Source organism: Sciurus vulgaris, assembly GCF_902686455.1.
Source record: "Sciurus vulgaris genome assembly, chromosome: 10".
NCBI classification, from domain to species: Eukaryota; Metazoa; Chordata; class Mammalia; order Rodentia; family Sciuridae; genus Sciurus; species Sciurus vulgaris.
The window spans coordinates 76,573,786-76,594,687 of record NC_136470.1 but is presented as its reverse complement, the minus strand read 5'-3'; the positions used below and the strand labels follow the sequence as shown (position 1 = coordinate 76,594,687).

General features: G+C 37.3%; 1 protein-coding gene and 1 long non-coding RNA gene across 3 annotated transcripts; one reads left to right on the top strand and one right to left on the bottom strand.

Annotated features, from left to right (window-relative positions):
• Position 1: 1 nt before the first annotated feature.
• LOC306671081 lies at positions 2 to 20,896 on the bottom strand. Of its 2 annotated transcripts, XR_013766577.1 has the most exons (5): positions 20,749 to 20,879; positions 20,311 to 20,433; positions 20,019 to 20,103; positions 2,958 to 3,063; positions 2 to 352 (listed from the first exon to the last, which is right to left on the bottom strand). It is a non-coding gene; the product is annotated as an uncharacterized lncRNA (long non-coding RNA). The 2 variants fall into 2 exon arrangements; XR_013766576.1 differs by lacking the exons at positions 2 to 352; positions 2,958 to 3,063 and adding an exon at positions 17,143 to 17,382 and having other exon boundaries at positions 20,749 to 20,896.
• DYNLT2B (dynein light chain Tctex-type 2B) lies at positions 1,631 to 19,143 on the top strand. The gene is made up of 5 exons (XM_079156288.1): positions 1,631 to 1,866; positions 5,537 to 5,670; positions 11,071 to 11,140; positions 17,062 to 17,125; positions 19,006 to 19,143. The coding sequence occupies exons 1-5, from the start codon at positions 1,736 to 1,738 to the stop codon at positions 19,051 to 19,053; spliced, it is 447 nt and encodes a 148-aa protein (XP_079012414.1). The 5' UTR covers positions 1,631 to 1,735; the 3' UTR covers positions 19,054 to 19,143.
• Positions 20,897 to 20,902: the final 6 nt, after the last annotated feature.

The window sequence follows — 20,902 nt, the reverse complement described above, 5'->3', positions numbered from 1 at the left end:
CTCCACAAACAAAGCCACATCCTGGCTTGACTTCCAACCAGGGTGTTGGGTAGAGGGGTTGATATGAATCTATTCATCAGGCATTAAGTAAACATTTTAAGAAGAAAATTTGTCTCTTATCTTGCATGTGCCTTCATGAACATCATCCTGGAATGAAGAGGATGTTTCCTTGTTCATAATCCTGCTCGGAGAAAGTAGACCCATCTTTGGAATAGGTGTTCTTCAGCTTTCTATTTGGACTCAGGTGTTTGGAGGTCAAAGGGCATTTCTCATAGACATAATGTCCAGTGATGTGGTTCAAAGAATAAAAAGATATGACAACTGCGTGTAACACATGCTCATGAACTGAATCCTACAGAAACAATTGGGACAATTGGAGATCTCTCAGTGAGTCTGAAGATTAGATGGCATTAATGTAGTCTTGTTATAGAGAGTGACACTTTATTTAGTAATAATTAACTTAGTACATTGCTCCCCGCCAAATCTGGATGAGGCACAGCACGCTTGCTGGGGAACTACAATCAAGGATTAGAGCAGTGTTGATGTTGGTCAGCAGAAGGAAGGCTCAACAAACCAGTCAGATCATGAAGGGTCTTATTTACATGCAAAGAAGTGTATATGCAGGGGAGACAGCCATAAGAAGCCATCAAACTATTTCAAGCAAAGTGTGGTAGAGGAAAGCCACTCTGTGGTAGTGTGAAGAGTGGAATGGGAAGGTGAGGTTGGTGAGAGTTTATTGGAATCAGGGAGATCAATTTAAGCAACAATTTCAATAAGGTACTTTGTAAACCAAATCCTGGAATAGGAACAAGAACTGGTGCTTACAAGAAAGGCATGAAAAAAAAAAAAAAAAAGCAAGGAATGCATCCTAAATTTGCTCTTTTCTGACTTTTGCACTGGAATAAGTAAGAAAAGCAAGCTGGCCAAGAACCGCAGGCTGGTGATTATGGATTAGAGTAGTGCTTTGCACTTTTTCTCTAAGAGGCAAGATAATATTTTAAGTTTTGAAGGCAATATGGTCTCTGTTGCACTACTTATTTCTGTCTTTATGGGGAAAAAGTAGCAATAGACAAGATGTAAATGTATTCCAATAAAACTTTACGGACGCTAACATTTTAAATCCCTGTAATTGTCATGACTCTCTACATATACGATTAATTTAGAAAAATATAAATCCTGTTCTTAGCTCGTCTGGAGTTTAAAACAAAAAACAAAAAACGAAACAGAAGAAGTTAGGACGGGTTTGGTCCAAGGATTACAAGATTTTTTTTTTTTCCCATTTTGAGACAGGGTCTCTCTCAGTTGCTTAGGGTTTCATTAAGTTGCTGAAGCTGACTTGGTACTCCTCGGGTTCCTGACTACTCTTGATTATAATCAGAGCTCTGGCTGCTCTACTAGCTGAGTATCCTTGGTTATGTTTCCTAACCTTATGAAAATCAGGTTCCGTGTGTATTTCCTAAGATTGTGTCTTGGTTAGTAAGAGATTAGGCACGTTAAAGCTCAGGACAGAGACACACTTTAAAGCACAAACCACTCCATCTTCGCCAGTTCCTGGCTGCAGCGCGTGCGCAGGCGCAGTGAAGGACCAGTGCCTCCGCTAGAGCAAGGGACTCGGTCACGTGGGGGCCCGGAGCAACCCTGTTGCCCTGGCGACCGACTCTCAGGCCACTTACGGCAGCAGCAAGCGGTCAGGGGGCCTAGTAGAGACTTACGCCCTAACCAAGAATCTCTGACCATGACCACCTCCTCCCACCCGTCCCTTTCTCGGGGCGCATCCTTTCCCGTGGGCGACGGATTGCTTGACACTGAGAAGAACTCAGGGGAGGCGGAGAACACCTACATTCTGAGGCCCATTTTCCAGCAAAGGCGGGTAGCAAATGGGATGTGGCGGGGGCGACCTGGAGAGTGCTGGGTCCGCCAAGCAGAGGTCGTCTGGGAGCCTGACCGCCGGAAAGGGGCACGTGGGGCAGAGACCCCGGCCTACCCAGTTGGGAAGGGAGGGGCGGGGTGGGAGGTGGAGAGGACGGGAAGGGCGGGGAGGGTCTGTAGGTTGCGGGGACGCGGCTGTTCTGACGTTCCAACTCTTCTCAGGCTGTAGGGGACAGCAGAGGACTGGATCCGCCCAGCAGAGTTAGGTCGCCTGCAGCGCAGTTTCGCTGACACAGCCGGAGTGGTTGACCTTAGGGGATCCAGGACATGAGCAAGGGAAAAGGAGATGGACAGAGTAGAGAGAGGCAAAACACCAGCGGCTTACGTTCACTGGTGTTTCGAGGGTTACCGTGTGCACACTTGTGCCAGAATGCACTTACTCCTGGCACCGGACCTGTGTACAAAGTCCTTCCTACGTAGTATCCGGATGCTCTTAAACAATGTTACCTTGCCGGAAGAGGGCAGTCAGCTAAGTCTGCAGGAGCCATTGCTAATCGCTTTTAATTGCTAATGGCTTTTAATTTCTATTAAAAAATATATATATTTAATAAATATATATATATTTTAAAAAAATTTCCCAAGCTCTTCCTATGTTGTTGGAAACCATATTACTGAATTTGATACTTAGCAAGTGTAGTGTTGGAAACCAGGAACTTTGGTTATATGTGATAAAAAAGAAAAAAATCATGTAGCAGTTTTCCCTTGGGTAAAATGGACAGTGTTTCAGTTATTCTAGTAAAATGTTCTACGTACATAGAATGCCATTAAAAGGTGTTTCTGTTGCAAAAATAAAATAAAATAAAATGCAGAACAAGATTAATTAAAAAAACACATTATGTAGGAGTAATCCTATGAGTTTATGTGTGACTTGTCTGAAGAAAACCTTAACATTTTGTCAAGAATTTAAAAAGCTTAAGGGAGGAGCCAAATATAGTGTGTTTGTGGATAAGAAGAAGACCATATTTTGGACAGAGCAAATTGTGTGTGTGTGTGTGTGTGTGTGTGTGTGTGTGTGTACACATGTTCACCTGGGACTGAACACATGGCCTCCTGCATCTTTAGCAGGTATTCTACTTCTAAGCAACACTTCCAGCCCCCAAATCTTGGAAATTTGATGATGATTCAGAATTTCATCTGTGCAAATGGGCAGGCAAGAAAGCAAAGGAAATATGGTTAAAAAGTAATGAGGGGACACTAGTACTACTGAATATTTTTTTTAATTTATTTTTTTATCGTAAACAAATGGGATACATGTTGTTTCTCTGTACATGGTGTAAAGGCATACCATTTGTGTAATCATAAATTTACATAGAATAATGTTGTTTGATTCATTCTGTTATTTTTTCCCTTCCCCCCACCCCCCACCCCTAGTACTACTGAATATTAAACGTCATAACAAGCTGAAAAATCTGTAGTTTAAGTTTGATAACCTGGCATTAGATAGATAAATAAACTGATGGAATATACAGCCCTGAAAAGGACTAGTGTTTTAATATATGATAAACTCAAGCAACTTGCTAATGGTATTATAAGGTTGGTAAAATTAAAGGAGGTCTTTTTTTTTTTTTTTTCTTTTTCTCTCTTCATTTATCCAATAATCCATTTCTTCAAAAACTATCCATTTAAGCCAGGTGTGGTTGTGCATGCCTATAATCCCAGTGATTTGGGAATCTGAGGCAGGAGAATCACAAGTTCAAGGCCAGCCTCAGTAACTTAATTAAGACCCTGTCTCAAAATAAAAAATTAAAAAGGGGAGGGGATATAGCTCAGTGGTAGAGCACCCCTGGCCTCAAATCTCCAGTACCAAACAAAAAACCAAAACCAACAAAACATCTCCCCTCCCATCTATTTAGTATCTATTATGTGCTGAGCATTGTTATAGGAAATGGAAGTCTAATTGAACAAAATAGACAAATAATCCCTGCTCTCATGGATCGTATGTCTAGCAGGATTGAAGGACAATAAATAAGAAATAAAAAAGTAAGGTATATAATGTTTCAGATAGTAACAAATACCAGGAAGGGAGATAGAAAGAGATATGGTAGGAGTGTACTTTGAAGTTTGTTGATTGTAGCTAAGAAGGGTGACTTTTGCATAAAGACTTGAAAGAAATGAGAGGGCTGGGGTTGTGGCTCAGTGGTAGAATGCTTGCTTAGCATGTGTGAGGCCCTGGGTTCAATTCTCAGTACAGCATATAAATAAATAAGGGTATCATGTCCATCTACCACTACAAAAAAAAAAAAAAAAAAAAAAAAAAAAAAGAAGGGAGCTAGACATGCTGTTATGGGGCGGGGCGCAACTTAAGAACAGACTGATCACCACTGAGAAGTCCAAATTTGAGAGTCTTTATTAAGTTGGCCAGCTGACTGTCTCACACAATGCCCAAAAAATGGCTATTGGGAGAACAGCCCCAACTACAGGGTTGTAGGGGTTCTTATACCAAAATCACATCAATCTTAAGTGTCTGTTGCTATGATTCGAAATTACAAACTGACATCATGAGATCATCAACAGAGGGGGAAGTGGGTCAAAATGACCCTTACCTTGGTACAAACTAAAGAATGGTTACTAATATCCACACAATCACCATTCACATGGTACATTGTTTAGAAGCAATAGGAATCAAAAGAGAGCAATTTTTCATTACATAAGAATTGTCATTTTGTATTGCTAAACACATCATGCTAAGTAACTGATGATGGGTACAGAGGCAGGGTGTTCTCATAGGAGAAGCTAAGCAATTGTTGATGGATACAGAGGTGGGGTGTCCCATGGGAGAAGCTTGTTTCCTGCATAACATGGAGTCTCAGAGAAAAATGGAGTCTGTGCAGTCATTTCCCTTATAGTCTGGCTATAACATTCTCATGGAGCCAGATCTGTCAGCCCATCACAATGCTTATATAGGGAGGAATTGAACTTTGGGCAGAAATAATGGCAATATAGAGGAACTAAGGTTTGTATGCCTGGTGTGGTTAAAGAACATAGGGAAGACCACTGAGGCCTGAGAACAGAAGTATGGGAAAAGTACTAGAAAACAAAGTCAGAAAATCTGTTGTGGTAGATCACATGATACCTTATAGGTTAGAGTGAAGACATTGGCCTTTACTGCGTAAATTATCCAGGTGAAAGGCAATGCAAATGTTAGTTTGGAGCAAGATGGTAGTGATGGGATGGTAAGATTGGTTGAATTTTAGATTATTTTGAGGGTAGAACAGTTAAGATTTTTCTCACCAACAAGATTGACATCAATATTTCTGGCTTGAGTCACTGGAAGAATGGAGTTCCATGACTGAGATGGGAAAAACCACGAGACCTACCTAGACTAGGGAGAAGAGAAGCTCAATATTGAATTTCAATTGCTCATTAGACATCCAGATGGAATATTTGTTGATCTGAGGTTCAGGCATAGTCCAGGCTATAGATAGAAATTTGAGATATGAATGTTATATTAATTTGTTTCTCTTACTCTTATAATGAAAAATAAGAAAAAGCAGGACAAATGGTACTAATGACAAAAAAGAAAGAAAAAAAACTGGGGAAGTTGAGGTGTGAAGGCACATTGAGATTTTGGAATTACCAATTAGATGTTCTCAAAATTTTCAATTAGGTTCAGACCCTCTGTGGTTAAAGACTGTATCCACACTGTGCTCAAGGAGGAACTGGCAAATGCTGAATATAATCCAGAAGAAATGCCTCAGCTCACAAAACATTTATCAGAAAATATTAAAGATAAATTAAAAGGTAAGAGTGTAATAATTGGAAATGATGTATATTATCTCCAAACACTCAGTTTTTCCCATTTGTTCTTTTCCCCATCTTTAAACAAGGGATATAAGCTGTGGAGTCTATTAAAGACAATTTTCATCATCTAGTATTTTATAATTATTTGGTGACTTTTACTAATGTATACAATTGCAGATGGTGAGAAAGAGTAAAGATGTGAATAAAACATTGCAGGGAACCACTGTCCAAGAAATCTGAGAATTCAGAAAGGCCAGGAATTACAGGGATGCTTTTTCCCCATAATTCCTGGTTGTTTTTCCCACTAAGTTATCAATTTCTTAGTCTGGCATTCAGGACTGTCCCAGGCTGTCCTCAGTCCATCTCTCCAGCTGAATCCTTAACTACTTATCTTACTCAACCTTCCACTCCTGTCAAACCCTACATCTGCAGAGGGTATTTTATCCTTTTCCTATCTTGTCCTTTTTGCCTCTCTTTTGTTCATAATGTTAACAAAAACATTATTATGTTATTATGCTAAAAAGTTCTTTATTTCTATCTGCTCTTTTTTTAAAGATTTTTTTTTGGAAGGAAGGAATATCTTTATAAAAGTAATTTATGTTCATTATAATAATTCTGGATAATACAGATAAATATACTCAAAGTTTTAGAAAATTACATGAAATTTTATTATCCAAAAGTAATTATAATTTAATATTTTGGTGAATTTTCTTCTTTTCCTGGGCTTGTTTTAACTTTTAGAAATAAAAAAATAGGGCTGGGTTTGTAGCTCAGTGGTAAAGCACTTGCCTAGCATGGGTGAGGTCCTGGGTTCAATCCTCAGCACCGTATAAAACAAATAAATAAAGGTTAAATTCTTAAAAAATAATAATAAAAAATATAGCCAGGCATGGTGACACATGCCTGTAATTCCAGCTGCTAGAAAGGCTGAGGCAGGAGGATCCCAGATTTGAGGCCAGCCTAGGCAACTGCGTGAGACCCTATGTCAAAATAAAAAATAAAAAGGGCAGGGAATGTAGTTCAGTGGTAGAGTGCTTGCCTAGCCTGTGTGAGGCCCTGGGTTGGATCCCCAGCACTTCTTGCCCCAAATATATAGGAAAGTACAAAGAAGAAAATAGTAATCCTATATATTTCTATTACTCAGAATTCACTACTGTTAGTATATTAGCATTTTTGTTTTCTGACTTTTTAATTAAAATTCAGTTCGAATTACAGTAAAAACGAGATATATGCTCATTATAAAAAGTATAAACACTGTAGAAATATAAATAAGTTAGAAATATCACCCCATGGAGCCAAGGGTATAGAGCACATGCTTACAATATGTTGGGTTTGAGCCCCAAAATTCAAAAAGAGAGAGAGAGAGAGAGAGAGAGAGAGAGAGAGAGAGAAAGAGAGAGAGAGAGAGAGGGAGAGGGAGAGAGAGAGCGAGCGCGTGGGAGGGAGGGGAAGAAAAATATCCCAAGTGATACCACCTACACTTAGGCAAACATCATAGCAACCACTTTTCTGGGTATATACATACAAATACTTCAATAATAATGGGATGCTGAAGACCTATTTCCCATAGTTGTATAGTATTTTTTTTCTTTTTAAATTTATTTTTATTGTAAACAAATGGCAAATGGGATACATCTTGTTTCTCTGTACATGAAGTAGAGGCATACCATTTGTGTAATCATACATTTACCTAGGGTAATAGTTTTTGACTAGTTGTATAGTATTGATTCTATATTTAAATGGGATGATGGTTCACTATTTAGTCCTTTTACCATACTTTCATTGTTGAGTTCTTTATTTTGGTTCAAATTTACCTGATGAGATTTTGTCAGTTTTTTAGCAAGGTCTCATAAATGCTGACTATTTCTTGGACTTTTTTGTTTGAGATATCTGACTTTTTCTTTAAACTAGAATATGATTTGTATGATTTATTTATTATTATTTTTTGCAGTGCTGGGGAACCCAGGGCCTTTAGTGTGCTAGGCAAGTGCTCTACTGAGTTGTCCTAGCCTGTGTGAATATTTTTGAGGTAATAATTTATTTTCTTGACTCTAGTGGACTTTCTTCATTGAATATTAACCCATTAAGTTCCAAGTTTTCAATTTTGTGAACAACGAAATTGACACAGGTGTATTAAAGTAGGTTGGAAATCATAATCTGGAGTTTATATTATTATATTAATATTATAATTATTATAGTATAATTATATTCTCATTATTGAATTATACTATATATTATATAATTATATTGTATATAATATACTGTAAGTTTTTATAGGTGTTCCACATCTGGGAAAATGGGACAAATGGGTTGTCTATGGAGAAATCTGAGGCCAATTAATGCTGGCCTTAAAGAATCCTGTTCTTAATTTTTATGCTGTAGGGACTGGGTTGGTATTGAGTATTTTATATCTTGCAATCTGAAGACTTCATTTTCTCCATATCAGGAGAATCTTTTCTTCTATCTCTGAACACATTTTATGATCCATGTTTTGTATTCTCTTCTTCAGGACACCAAGTATTGTTATAGTGACTCATCTTTGCCTTCCATGTCTATTAGCTTTTCTCTGGCATAATTTCTTCCTTTTTCACTGTCATTTTTACTTGTGATTATATTAAGGCGGTAACTCATTTTTCATTTGTGTCCTCTTTCTTGTCATTTTGATTTGTTGTTGTTGTTTTTGGTACCAGGTATTGAATCCAGGGGTGCTTAATCACTGAGCCACATCCCTAGCCATTTTTATTTTTAATTATTTAAAAAAATTTTGGTACCAGGACTTGAACCCAGGAGTGAGAACCACTGAGTCACTAAGGGCCTCACTAAGTTGCTGAGGGTCTCACTATGTTGCTGTGGCTGGATTTGAACTTGCGATCCTTCTGCCTCAGACTCCAGAGCTGCTGGGATCACAGGCATGTGCTACCAGGTCAAATATTTTTATTTTGAGACAGTTTTGCTAAAATGCTAAAGGCCTTGCTAAGTCACTGATGCTGGCCTTAAGTTTGCAATCCTCCTGCCTCAGCCTCCCAAATCACTGGGATTATAGGCATGCCCCACTGTGTCTGGCTCTCTTGCCATTTTGAATCTATTACTTCTACAAAGATATTATTTGAGAAGCTGAAGAGATGGCTCCTCTTGGAGAGCGCTCGCCTAGCATCCACAAAGACATTATTTGAGTATTGGTTGTATTAGAACTGTTTCTTTCCTAGGATGTTATCCTCACCTTCATCTTTTTTCATGGTTTTATAATGTGATTAAATTCTTATTTTATTGAATATATAAGCTTACATTGTTCTATATTGTAAATCAATTATGAAGAATTTCTCATCAACTTATTAATATTATTTCCTAGGTTGAATTTTTAATCTCTTAGACAGTGTCTTTCACAGTTGTTATTCTTTTGTTTTTGCCATTGTCTTTACATATTGCTATTCAACTTCTTTTTTGTTCTGCCTGTATATCATAATTGCTCAGATATGGTGAGGTGATTTTCCTCAAGTTCTTTTTCCAGCATATGAGAATACTTTATTTTTCTCTTAGAACTGTGATTTAAGGGCTAGGTATTTAATATTCTAGCCATGTTTCTATAGCATTAGGGATTCATTAGAGAAAAGAGGACGCTCATCTAAATGTGTAACATTTTTTAAAATATATGTTATTTTTTAGTTGTAAATGGACACAATGCCTTTATATATTTTTATGTGGTGCTGAGGATCGAACCCAGTGCCTCACATGTGCTAGGCAAGTGCTATAGTGAGCTACAGCCCCAGCTCATGAGTGTGTTCAATATTTTTAAAGAACAACTTGTGCTACCAGAAGTGATGGCACACACCTGTAATCCCAATGACTCAGGAGGCTGAAAAGTTCAAGGCCAGTCTGGGCAACTTAGGGAGATCCTGTCTCAAAATAAAAAAAATTCAAAGGGCTGGGAATGTAGCTCAGAGGTAGAGAGTACCTCTGGGTTTAATTCCTAGTATGAAAAAATAAAAAAAGCAAAATCTTGGGCTCTATATTCTAAGATTTTGTTAAATATTCTAAATTAGGGATCATGCTTCACATGGAGGTTACTTGTATTCTTCAGGTTGTTTGCCCAACTTACTATATAATCCTGGAGACTTTACTTTCATCAAAGAGAATTGGCCTGTTTTGTTGCTCATTTTTCTCCCTTCCTTCTTTTCCTTTTTTTTTTTTTTTTTTTTTTTTTTTTTTAATTCTTCTATCCCCTGCTCAGAAGAACAGGAAGATAAAGATGCCCTTCAGTTTTCTTCTCTCCAGATTTGGCATTAGTGAGAATTTTCAGGGTTTTATTCCTTTAGCAGTGTAGTTGATGGGGCGGGCAGTTGAGGGTACTGCTGGGTCACTTCAATATACCCCAAATCTTATTGTTTTTCTTTCCTACCTTATTGAGCAGCTTACAGTTTCCTGAAGCTCCTGGGCTCTCATGCCTTTGCATATGCTATTCCCTTTCCATAAAATGGAAAAAGATTGTTGACTTGGTCAATTCTCATTCGTCCTTCAAGGACTCAGCTCTTTTATTATCACACTGCCCATGAAGTCTTTTCTGGTTATCTCTTCCCACTGCCCAGATGAAGGGAGGGGCTCCAGTGCTGTGCTCCTTATGTGCCTTATACGTTCCACTCCTGAAGTTAATGGCATATTGCATTTTCATGTTATTTTTCTGTCTGCCTTCAAGTTCTTCACTATTATAAGTTCTCTAAGGCAAGAAGAGTGTCTCATTTATCTCTGTAACTTGAAGGCCTTGCTTAGTACCTGACTTAGAGTAGGGGCAAAAGAAGGAAGCTAAGGTTTACGGAGAGACCATTATGTGCTAATGCTATTCTAGATGCTTTATGTATTTTTTTGGCAAAATAATTTTATTTCCTAACACATGGTAAATATATATATGCAATATGTGTTCTTCCTGCATATCTATTCACAAATGATTTCCAAACCACAACTGTTTTGACATGTACTGAAGTTATCTTAGTTGAAATATGAAAAATGGTTTTGGACAGATAACATTTTGGATTGGTCATAGGACAATTTGCTTCAGTTAGATGAATTCTATAACTTTAAAGCTTTAAAAAGCTATTACTTTTGCATCTAATACTTCCAGATGAATAGGATGCAGCAGTATCAGCTTGTATTCCATAGAAAATCCTATCAGTTTTTCTGGTGATGGAATCACTTATCCACAGCTATTGGTATTGTACAGGCAGATTCACATGGTAGTGGCAAAGCATCCATAATGGCTTTGGCAGCATCAGGATCACACTTGAAGGGGCTCTCAGACACTGTTGTATTCACGCAACTGATTCCTTTTCCATTGCTTCCTTAGTCACTAATGCTTTCCAATAGTCACAAGTGCTTTTAATAATATCAATTCTTATTTTTTCTTTTTAGAAATGGGATTTGACCGATATAAAATGGTGGTACAAGTAGTGATTGGAGAACAAAGAGGTGAAGGAGTATTGTGAGTAGTTGTTTTTTTCCTTCTTGTTTTTATTCATCTGTTTCTTATGAGGTATTCTTCCTTTTGAAAATTCAGTAAAATTGTGTCTTTGCAAAAATGAGGAGAAAAGGACAGTGTGACAAAATGCAGCTGTGAACTGAAGAGGTCTTAGAACTAAGGTCCAGTCTAATTGAGTTCCATGGGGTAACTCCTTCTTCGTAGTATCTGTAGGCTAGTAAATCTTTTAGGGTTTATGTGTACATGCTTCCATAGACAACATGGGGTTATGGACATATGTTTCCTCATATTCCTCATTGCCCAGCTTTTGATATTTTTACTTTCATAAATTATTTAAAAACTCAGACCTCCTTATTAGCAAATCTACTAGCCTTTCTTAGCTCTTCTTGTTCTTGGCTTTGGCTTCTGTTTCTTAAAAGTCACTCCATTTTTTTTTTGTTTTGGCCCTGATGTCAGTTATCTAACTCGTTTTTCTGACTGTTTATCTTCCTTTCTTCACTGACTCCTTTCTCCCTTATATCCCAGTTGTGAGCTTTCTAAAGGTTCAGTTCTTGACCTTCTGTTCTTGGTGCTTTTACAGGAACTCATTCATTCTCATGATCTCATTTCCATATTATTGATTCCAAAATCTGTTGCCTGTATTTTCCTATGCCTAAGTGTTAATCTTCTACTTTCCTTTAAAAATAGTGCCTAATACAGTATTTTATAAGAAAGTACATTATTACATATTTTGTAAGAAGGTATTGAATGAAATGAATTAAAAAATATCTTGTAGATATTATCACTGAGAATTTTCACCATAGAATATTAGATCTGAAAGGTACTGTAATTATTTTCTAGTGTCCTTATTTTATGGATGCCAATTCAGCATAGTTTGCCCAAAAATATATATCTGGCTTGGTGTCAGTGTTACTAATAAATCCCAATCTTCTGACTCCTTCCCTTGACTGGGTAGGGCACATACACACAAAATAAATAAAATGGCTAGGGATATAACTCAAGTGGTAGAATGCTACTAGGTTCAATCCCCAGTATCCAGTGCGGGGAGGGGGAAAAGTAAAGCCTCACTCGGTGGCATGTTCCCAGCTACTTGGGAGGTAAAGGCAGGACTGCTTGAGCCTAGGAGTTTGGAGCAGCTTAGGCAATATAACAAGACCCTTTCTCTTAAAAACAAACAAATCCCACCATCATGTATTTCTATAATACACCAATAAAAATATGGAAAAAAATAAAAAGAGAAAAAAAGTATGTGACATAATAGAATGGAGCAGCTGGTGGTCTATGTGAAACTTCAAAAAAGAAAAACACTTTTAAAAGTAAACTGAATAATATGGAATATATCTATATCTCCTCTGTAAGCTTGGGTTCAGGACTAGTTGAATGGCCTTGGACACTACTTAATTTCTCTGATCCTCACTTTCTACATATTTATTAAATGGGTATAATAGTACCCACCTTGTAGGATTGAGTTAATACATGGAAAGCACTAGGACTAGTGACTGTACTGACTGGCACAAAGTAAGAACTCAGTAAATGTTAATGATGATGAATCATGTTCATACATTTCATAAAAATGTAAAACATTTATAATTACTTTTTTATATAATATCATATTTTGAATACCTTTTCATGATTTTGAGTGTATTCTTTCTGCAGAACATCTTTTTTTTAATCAGCTTATTTTTATTTTTTATTTTTTATAATTTATTTTTATTGTAAACAAATGGGATACATGTTGTTTCTGTTTGTACATGGAGTAACAGCATACCATTTGTGTAATCATACATCTACATAGGGTAATGGTGTTTTGATTCATTCTGTTATTTTTTCCTTCCCCCCCATCCCTCCCACCCCTCTTTTTCCCTCTATACAGTCCCTCCTTCCTCCATTCTTGCCCCCCTCCCACCCCCCATTATGTGTCATCATCCGCTTATCAGTGAAATCATTTGTCTTTTGGATTTTTGAGATTGGCTTATCTCACTTAGCATGATATTCTCCAATTTCATCCATTTGCCTGCAAATGCCATAATTTTATTACTCTTTATAGCTGAGTAATATTCCATTGTATATATATATATATATATATATATATATATATATATATATATATATATCACAGTTTCTTTATCCATTCATCAATTGAAGGACATCTAGGTTGGTTCCACAGTCTGGCTATTGTGAATTGAGCAGCTATGAACATTGATGTGGTTGTATCTCAGTAGTATGCTGATTTTAAGTCCTTTGGCCGAGGAGTGGGATAGCTGGATCAAATGGTGGGTCCATTCCAAGTTTTCTAAGGAATCTCCACACTGCTTTCCAGAGTGGCTGCACTAATTTGCAGCCCCACCAGCAATGTATGAGTGTACCTTTTTCCCCACATCCTCTCCAACGCCTATTGTTGCTTGTATTCTTGATAATAGCCATTTTAATTGGGGTGAGATGGAATCTTAGTGTAGTTTTGATTTGCATTTCTCTTATTACTAAAGATGGTGAACATTTTTTCATATGTTTGTTGATTGCTTGTACATCTTCTTCTGTGAAGTGTCTGTTCATATCCTTAGCCCATTTGTTGATTGGGTTATTTGTACTTGGTGTAGAGTTTTTTGAGTTCTTTATATATTCTGGAAATCAGTGCTCTATCTGAAGTATGAGTGGCAAAGATGTTCTCCCACTCTGTAGGCTCACTCTTCCCATTGCTGATACTTTCCTTTTCTGAGAGAAAGCTATTTAGTTTGAATCTATACCAGATGTTGATTCTTGCTTTTATTTCTTGTGCTATGGGAGTCCTGTAAAGGAAGTCTGATCCTAAGCCAACCAGTTGAAGATTTGGACCTACTTTTTTTTCTATAAGATGCAGGGTCTCTGGTCTGATTTCAAGGTCCTTGATCCATTGTGAGTTGAGTTTTGTGCAGGGTGAGAGATAGGGGTTTAGTTTCATTCTGTTGCATATGGATTTCCAGTTTTCCCAGCACCATTTGTTGAAGAGGCTATCTTTTCTCCATTGCATATTTTTGGCACCTTTGTCTAGTATGTGAAAATTGTATTTATTTGGGTTTGTGTCTGTGTCCTCTATTCTGTATCATTGATCTACCTATTTTGGTGCCAATACCATGTCGTTTTTGTTACTATTACTTTGTATAATAGTTGAAGTTCTGGTATTGCGATACCCCGTTTCATTCTTCTTGCTAAGGATTGCTTTAGGCTATTCTGGGTTTCTTATTCTTCCAGCTGAATTTCATGATTGCTTGCTCTATTTCTGTGAGGTACATCATTGGGATTTTAATTTGAATTGCATTGAATCTGTATAGCACTTTTGGTAGTATGGCCATTTTGACAATATTAATTCTGCCTATCCAAGAACATGGGAGATCTTCCATCTTCTAAGGTCTTCCTCAATTTCTTTCTTCAATGTTTTGTAGTTTTCATTGTAGAGATCTTTTACCTCTTTGGTTAGATTGATTCCCAAGTTTTTTTTTTTTTTTTTTTTTTTTGAGGCAATTGCAAATGGAGTTGTTTTCCTCATTTCCCTTTCAATTGTTTTGTCACTTGCGTATAAAAATGCTTTATATTTATGCGTATTGATTTTATAGCCTGCTATTTGGCTGAATTCATTGGTGAGGTCTAGAAGTTTTCTGGAGGAGGTTTTTGGATCCTCTAAATATAGAATCATGTCATCCGCAAATAGTGACAACTTAAGTTCCTCTTTTCCTATTCGTATCCTTTTAATTTCTTTGGTCTGCCTAATTGCTCTGGCTAGAGTTTCCAGGACAAATGTTGAATAGAAGTGGTGAAAGAGGACATCCCTGTCTTGTTCCCGTTTTTAAAGGGAATAGTTTCCGTTTTTCTCCATTAAGAATGATGTTGGCCATGGGCTTAGCATAAATAGCCTTTACAATGTTCAGGTATGTTCCTACTATCCCTATTTTTTCTAGTGTTTTGAGCATGAAGGGATGTTGTATTTTGTCAAATGCTTTTTCTGTGTCAATTGAAATAACCATATGATTCTTATCCTTAAGTCTGTTGACATGATGGATTATGTTTATTGATTTACGGATGTTGAACCATCCTTGCATTCCAGGGATGAACCCCACTTGATGGTCGTGCACAATTTTCTTAATATGTTTTTGGATACGGTTTGCCAATATTTTGTTAAGGATCATCTATATTCATCAAGGATATTGGTCTAAAATTTTCTTTCCTTGATGTGTCTTTTCCTGGTTTGGGTATGAGGGTGATATTAGCTTCATAGAATGAGTTTGATAGGGTACCCTCCTTTTCTATTTCCTGGAATACTTTGAGAAGTATTGGAATGAGTTCTTCTTTGAAGGTCTTGTAGAATTCGGCTGAGAATTCGTCTGATCCTGGACTTTTCTTGGATGGTAGATTTTTAATAGCTCCTTCTATTTCATTGCTTGATATTGATCTGTTTATTGTGTATGTCCTCCTGGTTCAGTTTGGGAGGAGCATATTGTCTCTAGAAATTTGTCAATGTCTTTGGTAGTTTCTATTTTGTTGGGATACAGATTTTCAAAGTAGCTTCTCATTATGTTCTGTATCTCAGTGGTGTCTGTCGTGATATTTCCTTTTTCATCATGAATTTTAGTAATTTGGGTTTTCTCTCTCCTTCTCTTAGTGTGGCTAAGGGTTTGTCTATTTTTTTTTACTTTCTCAAAGAACCAACTTTTTGTTTTGTCAATTTTTTGGATTGTTTCTTTTGTTTCAATTACGTTGATTTCAGTTCTGATTTTAATTATTTCCTGTCTTCTACTACTAGAACATCTCTTTAATGACTAAATAGAATGAAAAAAATTTTTTAATATATATATTTTTAGTTGTTTATGGACCTTTATTTAATTTATTTATTTATATATGGTGCTGAGGATCAAACTCAGGATGTAACACATGCCAGGCAAGTGCTTTACCACTGAATCACAACCCCAGCCCTACATAGAATTTCACTGCCAGGGAATATCATAATTTCATTTACCAATCCAGTCCTGACGTACAATTATTTCCATTTTTTAATTGATTTTTAATTTTTTTTTATTTTTGGGGTGGTATCAAGGATTGAACTCAGGGGCCACCACTGAGCCACATCCCCAGCTTTATTTTGTATTTATTTAGAGACAGGGTCTCATTGAGTTGCTTAGCACCTTGCTTTTGCTGAGACTAGCTTTGAATTTGCGATCCTCCTGCCTCAGCCTCCCAAGCTGCTGGGATTACAGGCATGCACCATTGATTTTTATTGTGACTAACATTTTTTTCTTATCTAAGAATTTGTGGGGAATAAAATGGCCAATTTGAGAATTTAGAGGAAGCATAGCATTCTGTAGAGATAATACTGGATTTAGTTAGAAGACTGAATGCTATTTCAGTTTTCCCCTTTCTCTTATGGGACTCTATAAAATGATCAGGCTGGACTAAATAGTCTGCCAGCCCTTCACAGACCTCCTTCTCCCATATTGTGCAGGAATTAAGCCCTTTCACAGTCACACGCAAGCATTTTAGCTGAAGTAATCTATAGAAGAGTCCCACCCAGAGTACCAAAGACTTCAAGATATCAACCCCTACAATTGTCAGGCAGACAGTTGGATCTGAATCTGCTAAAGCCCCTGGCCTGGTCACTTGTAACTGCAACCAGCCTCACCTATGGATTCTGTCTCTTCAGGTTATCCAGCATACTCTGCTGTACAAATATGATTTTCTCTGTGTGCTAACCTGTGAAAAGGCTTGGAAGCACTGTTTCAGAAGACTGTATGAAGGGCTGGGGATGTAAGCTTAGTGGTAGAATTCTTGTCTAGCATGTGTGAGGCCCTGGGTTCAATTCTCATCACAATACGAAGGAAAGCTTTTGCTTATGCAGGCAGGAGTAGTTCAGATCCTTGTTATAGTGTTGGTAATTTTTTGTTCTTTGATTTTTTTAGCATGGCCGCTCGATGTTTCTGGGATGCTGACACTGACAACTACACTTACGATGTTTTCATGAACGTAAGTCTATCTGGAAACCTCTTTTCCTTTCCAGGATCAGGTGGGCATTCCAAATCAAATTAATTACATTCATTAGAATCAGAGAACACTTTAATTTTAGACATTTGTCTTAAACATCTTTTAGATGAGATGATTTTACTGTTAAGTTTGTGTTAGTAAAGTAGAAACCTAGTAAGCTGCTTATAGACAAGGAGACTTGTATGTGTACAGCTCAGTGACATGTGTAGTACATGTGAAGCCCTGGATTCAGTCCAGTCCTCAACGTGGGGGGGAATAAAAGAGAGAGAGAGAGAGAGAGAGAGAGAGAGAGGTAAAAATTATTTTATTATTTTTAGCTACCTGTCTTATGCATCCCTGTGTTCTAAAACCCAATTCTGATAATCCTTATTAAAGTAATAAATTGATAACTAAATATTTTGTTTACATATTTGTTTATTTGAACAAGTCACACTTTGCTAAGCTAAAAAGAAATATGAATGGTGGGGATTCTACAAGCAAAAGTGATTTTTCTTTCAGTTACAAAATTGGTTTATCTTAAAATCATTTTTAAAACAGCAAAAATGAGGAAGAATTTTTAAAAAGAGGTTTCTTTAAACATTGGTGAGTTATTGACACAAATGTTTTATATAGTTTAATTATATGCTATTATTTTTCACTTGCTTCCACAAATGATCCAATCCTCTGATACTCCCAGGTTGTGAACTAGGACAGTCAGAGTTAGAGTAGAACAGAAACTGGACTGAATAAATTAGGAATGAGGAGTTCTATTTCCAACTCTGTCACTTTGCAATTGTATAACTTTAGATAAGTCACTGGATTTTTCTGAGACTATATTTAGACTATTAAGAAGTAGAGTTTCCCACAGACTGGTTGTGACTACCCAAGAATAATTTGGGGAACTAGTTTAAAATACAAATGCCAGGGCCTTACTCAGGTAGATTCTGATCAAATAAGCCAGAGTTTGGATCAGTGAATCTAAATTTTTAAAAGAAGTTCCTCACATGGTTCTGCTGATTGCCAGGTTTTTAGAAAAATGTCAATCCATGAGGGACGGGACATTAAAACAAAACCAAAAACAGGTCCTTCACCACAGATAGTACTGTTGTAGAACACAGCTTGAAAATATCCAAAAGAATTTTGATTTTGTTTAATAACCAGGTACTTGAGTTTAGATTACTTTTCTCCCATCGCTACCAGGCTAGAGGTGAAGTTGGTGCATCAGGCATTGCTAAGGCGGGAGGAACTCCTGTAATAAGTACCTAAAAAATGTTTTAACAAGTTAAACTAGACTTTGAAAGCATTTTGAGATTTAGAGCTAAAAGATGGACAAGTGAATTTTTATCAGTTAAGAAAAAACACCCAGAGACTATTTCCTTATCTAGAATTTATGATAATGTGCTGTTGTTCTTATTATCAGTGATAGTATACTACAGTTTCTTGGGTTAGGTAACACATTTGCTCCAAGAACTTAAAAGCATTTCATATATTATTTTACTTTGGTGAATAATTATTCATTACCTAAAGTTCATTAGTTCATATTTTTTGGTACCAGGGATTGAACCCGGGGTGCTTAACCAGTGAGCTACATCCCCAGCCCTTTTTTTGTATTTTATTTAGAGACAGAGTCTCATTGAGCTGCTTAGCATCTCCCTTTTGCTGAGACTGGCTTTGAATTTGTGATCCTCCTGCCTCAGCCTCCTGAGTCACTGGGGTTACAGGTGTGTGCCACTATGCCTGGCCCTTTTTTTAAATTGAAGGGAAAAATCAAGACTGACAATTGACAGAGATCTGAGATGTGTTAATTTCAATTGCTTGTGCTTGCCCTTATTTCCTTATTAGCATTCTGAATTTCTCTGTTTTCTTATTTTTTTTTTTTTTAGGACAGTTTATTCTGTGTTGCAGCAGCATTTGGGTGTTTCTACTATTGAATCTTTGAAAAAGTTGGGAAAAGATATGACCAAGAAGAAATGGGACTTTTTTTTTTTTTATTCTGTTAAATATCTTGACAAAATAAAGCTGGATCTGTTGTGTTTTAGGCTTATATTTTTAATATTTTGACTTTGTTAGACTGTTCTTACTGCATTTGGAAAGTAGTGAAAAACCCATTTTTGTTATTCAAAGATAACCAATTATAAATATTTTGGTATATTTGCTATCAGTTTTCTTTTTTTATTTGCAGGGTTTTAAAAAACCACGTATAAAATGTTGTACTCTGATTTTTTTAACTTCTCATAATGTCATGAGTAGTTTTTATGTTATTTTATTTTCATTATGATTTTCAGGAGCATAATTTAATAGCTACATTTATTCCAGTATGTTATACTACTGTTGTTTTTTGCCATTTCTGTAGTGAGCAACTAATTTCTAATTTTTCACTACAATAAAAAGAGATTAATTTATTTGTGCACCAAGCTTTCCCTATATTTTGAATTGTTGCATTTCTCTCTAACACACAGTGTTTTTGCTCAACTACTGACATTCTGATTTACACACCTAATTAGCTTAACACGCCCATTTCTCCAGGGTTTGTCCAGTGTTAATCTGAGAAATGTCAAACTCCCTTAAGGTTTTCTGAGATTCCTGAATTGGTTATTATTAAAAACTGTATTTGGTATTGGGGATTGAACCCTGGGGTGCTTCATCACTGAGCTACATCCCCAGTCATTTTTATTTTTTTGTTTTGAGTCAGGGTCTTGCTAAATTGCTGGAAGGGCCTTGAATTTGCTATCATTCTGTCTCAGCCCTCCCGAGTCGCTACGATTACAGTGGTGTACCACTGTGCCCAGCTAAACAATCTTTCTAGTGATGTTTCCCTTGCAGGCCTTGGAGTCTTCTCCTGCTAGCTGTCCTTATTTGGGGCACTTTAGTCTATCAGCCATGTTTAAATACCTACTTGAAATTCAAATGGAAGAGGCTCAGTTTTAAATCCTTTTTCTCTGTGAAGGCTCCAGTTTATTCGCACTCTTTCTTCTCAGTCACTTTAAAGTCAAGCATGTAGAATAAAGAAAAACAAAACAAAACAAAACAAAAACAACCAGTAAATACATTTAAAAGTTCCTTTACATCTTTTTTCCATAACACTGTATCCACTTGCCTTGTATCTACAAAAATCAAAAGGACCCTCCACCACCCCCACTCCTCAAAGGTGCATTTTTGTAAAAGGAAAATGTTTCTCTTTACCACACCCCCTGCTGCGTGCTTTTTCCTACCACTGCCCTCCTTGCATTCACTCCACTCCAGCTCGATGAGCTTTCATTTGGTTCCTAAGGGTGAATTTTTCAGTTGGTTCCATTTTTTGGTGAATCAACCTGGGGCAAAAATAACAGGAAGAAAGGAGATGAAGACTTGTTAGCGAACAAGTTCTCCTTCCATCACCAAGGGGGTAAAAGTCGTAGACTCGAGAGTCTGGACCATCTGTAAGTGAACGCCGGGGTGCCAGCGTCCCGCGCCGCGCAAGAAGCTGGATCTACCAGTAGGAAGGAACACCAAGGGTCGGGGTGGGCCAGCAAGGAGCCGCAGAGTAGCGCTTCTTGACCGACTGCAGAAAGTGTTGCAGTGCACATCCATATCCCCCAAGGAGGAGCCATCTTCACTACATACTCGGGTTCCGGATGGAGACTGACCCTTACATAGACACTCATCTCCTGCCTTAGATGTTTCTGCACGGTCACATTTCCCCGGGGGCCTCTGTGAAAGCGGAACTACTGAAAGCGGAACTACTGTGTCAGCGGCCAGGGTTTCAGGGAGAAGTCGTGATCGGATTGACAAGAGGACGGG